Below are 7,024 nucleotides of genomic sequence, written 5' to 3'. Positions count from 1 at the left end.
TAAGAACGGTTCTGTCTCATCACAAAGTATGGTGACTGTGAGTCACGGTTTTCAAGGTAAGATGCTGTATTAAAAAGTATGGCAGACACAGATGTGGGACTCTGTCAAATTCTCTTACAGCATCTCTGTGACCATGCAGTTCTTTTTAGTCTAATAATGCAGTGCACAGCGTGAATGGATCCCTCAGCATTACATTTGAAATCGTCATTTACTACACTACTGAACTCCATTTTACGTAACATTTGCACGTACACCAAAAACACCTGGCACCGAATTACTCAGCGGCGACCTGGGGACTGAAGAGGCCCTGAGTATACGGAGAGTGAACCTTGATTTCTGTGTATTTATGTTTTGCAGCGAGTACATGTTACTTTGGCAATTAAACAAACGAAGGCAGGCGCTGGCAGGACACGCCAGTGTGCAGACTCCCTTTCCCTCCTGCCTGTCCCTCTGCTAAGCAGGAACGCACCCCAAGTAGAAATATCTAGTGCGTTTCCGCTTGGTCACAGTTTTGGGACACACGCTGCGGTCACCGACCTGCTCGTCACTTCTGTGGTAATCGTTGTCGTCCTCCTGCTTCTCTTCTGCTGCCTCTTTGTTCGAACTGTCATCCGCTTTGGTTTCACCTTGTAGCAAGAACGGAAGACGTGGTATTATGGGATCCGAAACACTACACCGTTACTTCTGACCCTACGGTACACTTGAAGAGCTGTGAAAAGTCCCTATAAGAAGTGTGCACCATGAAGCACACACGTAAGAGTCAGAGGAGGTGGCTGACAGTGTCTGCTGAGACTCAGTGTCCTCAGTCAGGGAGCCCCCTGGAAGTGGGGCTCGCCACATGGTCTGCGGTGTGAGTTGAGGCTCACAGGACGAAGGTGACGGGATGGGTAAAAGGCACACAGGAGCTCCGGCCCCCTCAGTCCCCCGTGCCACTGGGCAGCTCCCACGCACTGTGGAGCTTAAGCCTCCATCTTGGGGGACGACTGGGACAGGAACTCGGGGTCCCAAACACGTCCCTAACCGCCTACCAGGGGCCCTGTGATGCCACAGAGCCTCTGCCTCCTCAGACTGCGAGATGCACAGGGCCGTCTACGCTGTTCGGGAGGTCGTGGTCCACCACAGAAACGCCGTGGCACCACGCACTGGAACAGTTTGCTGTGACACATGCAGACTGTAAAGCACTGCTAACCATGCGTCAAGGGCAAAAGGCTACTTGGCCAGCAAAACCGAAATGAACGGTCTTAGGGAGCCATGCCCCACGACGCCCCACTGTGCACCCCGCTCCAGGGACCTCTGGGGACTCCCATGCCTCCCCTCCAGCACCACATGGGCCCTGTCTACACCCCGCTTCTGTCAGCCCTGTCTCACGCTCCCACCTGCACCGGAAGTGAGGGAGACAACCCGGATCACAAGGTCCTTCTTCCCACACACCCACTTCCAAGCTTTTGTTATGTAAACTGTAAAGTGCCTGAAGGGAGGGGGCTCTTTAAGAAAAGGCCTGATAAAGTGACCCCCACGTCTTGGCTCACTCACCGTTCCGATGGGGGTCCAAGTGTTGCTTTGCAGAACAAGTCTCCCCCTTGATGTCTCCAGGCACTTCCATGCCTAATTTGTGGTAGAATTCTCTCTGTTTTCTCATTTCCGCTATTAAAAATTAACACATAATCTTTAATCTTAAGTAGGCAATGAATTATACTAAAATCCTGTTCCCGAACATAACATGAAGGAAATCGCAGACGTGATCACAGAGCTGAAAAGCTGTGGCTGATGAGAGAATGACAGACTCTGAGTCTTGAGCGGCTGCAGCTCTGAACGAATTTGGGTTTTTTTATGTGGCTCTGACCCTGGAGACTTTTGCACGTGTAAAACATACCACAGTGGTTCTTCAGGGTGTATTTTCCTCTAATGCGCCCTTTGCCTTTCCCAGGACTAAGCGCCTAGAGAAAGATGGCCACATCTGTGCTCTCCGCTCAGGGAGCACCGCTGGCCACGGCAGTGGGCTCCACACACGGTCAGGGGCTCCAACGAGCGGGCGCCCCGAGCCCTGAGCGCAGCACTGAGAGCCACGTGCGTCAGCGGCACACAGCATTGGCCTTCTGCAATGCAACAAGGTGAACACAGCCCACGCCAATTCCCACCACGCGCACTGGCCGGAACTGAGCCGGCGCCCCTGCCCCCGCACCCCGCCCCCGAGAGGGCAGCGGCAGTGTCCAGAACTACAAAGTTTTAGAAGGAAAGGCTTTCAGGATGTGTGTGCTATTTCTTTTTAAATAAAGGTATTTAAAAAGACATTTCTTTTTAAATACAGGTAAACTTCACAGGCACCCGTTCCCGGCTGTGCTCCCACCGCCCCACACATGGGCCGGTATGCACGACACACGTGACCAGTGCTCCCTGAATGACGAAATAGAGGAGTGCCAGACAATGGATGAGACCAGCAAATGAAATCCAGTGAGTTCAGAGCAAGGACAAGAGACAGTGATTCTCTCAAAGAAGAGACCAGGGCCACCCAGGGAGAGGCGCCGAGGCCACGCTGCAGACCACGACTCGAGCGACATCTGACACTTACCTTCTTGGAGGCCTGGGACCAGCTTGTAAACAATGTCCTGCATGGTTCTGTCATGACTGGCAAAAAGAACAGAACGGGCAGGGTCAGCCAGAAACGTCGATCTGTCATTCTTGCACATTTTCCATCAACTTCACAATCACAAATTTGGAATTCTGGTTGAATTTTACTTCTAATTTGCACTTAAAAAATGTGTTTGGGAGCAAAAGTTTCACGTGACCTGAATTAATGCATCATTTATGTTCTAGCCACTTACGAAATTTCAAATAACAACACAGTGAGATCCTTCTGGCGGCCAGCTGGACTTTTTACGTTCTGGTGGACAGCAGCCTTGAAAGTCCCAGGGACAGCTCAGCCTGTGGCGCCAGACAAAAGCAGGTTCCCAGACTTTCCGGACCATGACCGTGTACGTCAGGGTAACGCCCATGATACCCTCACTACGTCCATGGCAGCGATTGCCTGGTTTTGACGCTCAACCCCAACCTCGTCTGGACCCCAAAGAGGGGATATCGGGCTGAACTGCTGCCAGAGTTTGACAGCTGGGTCCCATGTGACCGGCCTTGCCCAGAGTGCGGGGGACAGGGGACCTCAGGGAAGGCAGGTGCAGACAGAACAGCGGGGCACAGGCAGGCTCTTGGTGCTGCAGCCCCCAACATGATGCCTTCTCTCTGCACCGTCCGCGTTTCTGCTCCATGCCACCAGTCTACCGCCCCCGCCCACCCCCACTCACGTGTGGCCTCCAGCAGGACGACAGCCCTGGCCTGGAAGGTGAGGCCCGGACACGCAAGCTTGGGCGTGCTCCACCGGACGCCGCAGGGCCCTTGCCCAGCCTGCAGCTGGAGGCCCTTCCTTGGGCCGCCTCGTGCTCTGGGGGTGGCAGAAGTAGGGCAGGCAGTAAGGCCTCGTGAGCATCGGGACACTCAGAGAAACCGGGCAGCACTGCTTGAGGCCGAGCGCGGACGCGGGGAGTGAAGAGCGGGGTCCCAGCGAGAGCCCCAGGCGGGCTTCGGCCTGAGCCCACCACGCCACCCCTGGCCCTGGTCACCACACGGTCACTGCACAAAGAAGAGGCAAGGCTGCCCCTGACCCGAGCCGCAGACCCTCTTAGTGGTCGGCGCACGAGGCTGGGTCTCTGGCAACCCCCGCCATGGAGAGCCGGGCCCTGCACTCCAAACGCAGCAGCAAGTGTCCACGGCTCGCTGCCTGCACGAAGCCCCTACCGCCACCTGCCCTCAGTTCCGTCAGGAGAGGAAGACCCCCTAGCTCTGAAAAGCCACACCCCAAGGCAGGACACGTGTGCACGCATGTTGCTGGTAATTGGGTCCCGGGACACGTACAGCGCTTCTGCAAAGCAGACGCCCAGAACAGAGAACCCAATAGGACACTGACGCAGAGGTGAACAGCCACCTCACGCAGCCCGGCCAGCTGGGAAACACAGGAAGACACCCGTGCTCACCCACGACCCGGGAGAAGGGCCAAGGTGGCCCCCCAGAACCACCACATGGCAAAGTGCGATACCTGCAGTGCCCCGCAGGGCAGCGACGCAGCACCCAGGTGCCCCAGAGCGCGTGGGAACGGCCAGGGTAGACGCCCGTGACAGTGCCGTGACAGTGCCTGGGGCCACAGTGACACCCCGCGAGGACACCCCTCACAGAGCGCTGTCAGTGGTGGGGCCACCACTCCACTAACAGCGACCTTGGGAACACGCTGGGCCAGGGCAAGGCACAGGGCGGCACGCTAGTCCCCGGTAGGAGGCTGGAAAATGGGCAGGCTCCGGCCGCGCTGTGGGCCGGTGGTGGCCACGCAGAGCGCGCTGGCCTGCCGGAGCTTCTGTTGGGGGCTTCAGCTGAGCCTGCACACGCGCCACGCTGCCCGGCTGTGGGGTGAGCCTCTCCCGTCGAAACCCGTGTCAGTCCCACCAGGCCGCTCTCATGGGGCCCTGGGGGCCCCCAAACCCAGAAGGCGTTTAAACCTTGGCCCAAGGGCCACAAGCAAGCACCTCCTGCCTCCTTGGAAGCGACGCTGACTCCTTAGGGTCCCGTCTCCTCAAGACGCACGGAGGCAGCGGGCCGGCAGAGGGGCGATCCGAAGGCCACTGCACTTCAGTGTGAACTGCAGCCAACTGGGCACAGAGCTAGTACTTCCCAGCCGGCCCGAGGCGTCTCACACGATGCGTCCCGAGCGACACTCAGGGCCCCGGCAGCCCTGCCTGCTGCCCCGCTGTGTGGTCACTGACGCACAGGGCTGCCGGGCGGCCCACTTACCCGATGTACTGCAGCGGGTGGCTCTGGTGGATGACGATCCTGCACGTAGGGCAGGTGTTGTTCTCCTCCAGGTACTTGACCAGGCAGCTCCGGCAGACTGTGTGCAAAGCACAGCGGCATCAGAAAGCCAGCTCAGAATCAAGATGCTGACGGCCGCGGCTCAGCCCGCCTAGGGCCACGGCGGGCGCCGCATCCTGAGGCGCTGTGAAGAGCGCCCAACAGTGTGGACTGTGCGCTGCTCGCCCCACTGCCCCACTCGGTGCACTGGGGGCCCAGAGAGAAGAGCGGACAGTGAGGGGGAGGCGGCCCCGCGGCCCGGGCTGAGACAGCGGCAGAGCGCGCAGTCAGTCCACGCATTCTCGCCACACGGGCCAGCAGCTAAAATGTTTGTCAGCCTAGAAGATCCCAAGATTTCCTTTGTAAATCAACACTGGAAAAAACTCAGTGAAAATAACAAATTATGCCCACTGATATCTAAAAATACAATGAACTTTAAAATAAAAATTCTACCAAAATTGGCAGATATTTCCTTAAGTGAAAAACACAGAATCAAGTCACTGTGCTACAGGCATTCATTCCATTTTAAAGGTCCTGCCTCTGGAAAGTGCTTCTCGACCGCTGGATTCCCCAGTTCCCAGGTAAACCATGCTACCCGCGTTCCAGGTGAGACGGAACTTAAAAAAGGAAACTCCAGTTCAGCGCCAGCTAAAAAGCCACCGAAAATCGAACATGGGCTTATCAGCTGCGTGTGAGTGTCGGTCACCAGACTCTTGTTTAAGAAGTTGAAAAAATTCATCTGGAAATTTTAAAAATAAGCATTTCTGCCCACTAGAAACATCATGTCATACCACAGTTACTAGTTTAGCTGTTCTATGAAAAAAACTGGATTTTTCCTGTATTTAGCTTCCTTACATGGTATCTCTGTTAAAATGACCCACAGAATTTTTAACATGAAATATTTTTTCTGCTCTATTTTCTGTTTTATTTCTGCTTCTGTGTACTGCTTTGTGCCTGAGCGTAAAAGCTTTTGGTCAAAAAGAGCTGAAGTATCAAAGAACACACGGCTAGTAACTGCTGAAGGCCATGTTCTAGAACATCCCGCACATACACGTATGCAGACACTCGGTCACCGTGGTCGCGTCAATGAGGTACCCGCTGCACAGGCGGCAGGTGATGTGGGCGTTTATGTCCCAGAGTTTAATCTTTCTGGTCAACATCTTTGGCTTCTGCAAGAGAAAAATGCATGTTAATTACCATCTGCAATACTCCGGTACATTTCACCAAAAGCGCAGGCCCAACGCCAGTCAAGTTACAGCAGGTCCCTCCGGAAGGAGACTCAGCATGCAGAGGGCCCAGGCCGCAAAAACTTCCCATCTGTGAGACACGGTGACGATGTGACAACCTCGCTGACCTCCTGGGGGACCGGGACTGTGCCGCCAAACACCCCGGGGCAGCAATCGGCCAGTCAGCGGCAGGGAGCACCCTGCAGACGCTCGGCCGCTGCCCCATGTCGCCCAGCACCAACCCGCTCTGTCCCAAGCCCCCGACCTCCTCTTGCCCAGGGCTCAGCAGAGGCCAGCCAGCAGGCGGCACAAGCAAGGGCTTCTGGGATGTGGCGGGCAGAGGCCGGGGTCGGTGGCCTGAAGCCCTGACTGGGGTGCGGCCCCTGTCCCATGTGAGGTTGCCTGAGGGACACCAGTGAGGGCAGCGCTGGGCAAGCTCAATGTCCTTCCACGTGAAGAAGCGGAACGGTCTCGAGACGTGAGACCCACCAGGTGGCGCTCTGACAGGGCCAAGGTTGGGAAGCGGCTGTCAGAGGAGCCACCGCCAGGCGTGCCCAAAGTGAACGCAAGCAGGTTCCACGGCCAGTTCACCGTGACACCCAGACGTGTTCACAGGGACCGTGTGAAACGGCAAACAGCATGCTGCGGACCGGCGGGTGCAGTCTCCTTGACCCCAGGAGACCCGTTCTGGACTCCTGACCTTTAGCCCCCGCTCCCTGTGCCAGGCTCCAGCCAGCCCGCCGCCCGGGCGCAGCAGCCCTTGGCCAGACTGCGGGTGCACAGAAGCTCTGCCCCCCTGGGCAGCACTGGGAGCACCTGAGGCCCTCTGTTACCCCTGTCACTTATCCACAGGACACTGGTGAAGCATACAACACAGCAAGTCCAAACGCCTGTGCACCGAAGTGCTGGCA

General features: G+C 56.7%; 1 protein-coding gene across 8 annotated transcripts in view; it reads right to left on the bottom strand.

Moving 5' to 3' along the window:
- Window positions 1-7,024, bottom strand: part of PCGF3 (polycomb group ring finger 3) — a 40,060-nt gene that overhangs the window by 15,205 nt on the left and 17,831 nt on the right. For 5 of the 8 annotated variants that reach the window (XM_023520207.1, XM_023520206.1, XM_023520208.1 and 2 more), the window contains 5 exons: window positions 5,939-6,056; window positions 4,831-4,927; window positions 2,570-2,625; window positions 1,534-1,644; window positions 538-626 (listed from right to left, as the gene is read on the bottom strand). In XM_023520207.1, the coding sequence (XP_023375975.1) occupies window positions 538-626; window positions 1,534-1,644; window positions 2,570-2,625; window positions 4,831-4,927; window positions 5,939-6,047 (462 nt within the window). In that variant the 5' untranslated portion in view covers window positions 6,048-6,056. Of the gene's footprint in view, window positions 1-537; window positions 627-1,533; window positions 1,645-2,569; window positions 2,626-2,822; window positions 2,923-4,830; window positions 4,928-5,892; window positions 5,911-5,938; window positions 6,057-7,024 lie in introns of those variants that run through there. The other 3 variants (XM_023520211.1, XM_023520212.1, XM_023520210.1) reach the window with 3 other exon arrangements.

Source organism: Pteropus vampyrus, unplaced genomic scaffold (assembly GCF_000151845.1).
Source record: "Pteropus vampyrus isolate Shadow unplaced genomic scaffold, Pvam_2.0 Scaffold253, whole genome shotgun sequence".
Taxonomy (NCBI): Eukaryota; Metazoa; Chordata; class Mammalia; order Chiroptera; family Pteropodidae; genus Pteropus; species Pteropus vampyrus.
The sequence above is the reverse complement of the archived record's forward strand: the minus strand, read 5'-3'. Positions and strand labels throughout refer to the sequence as shown.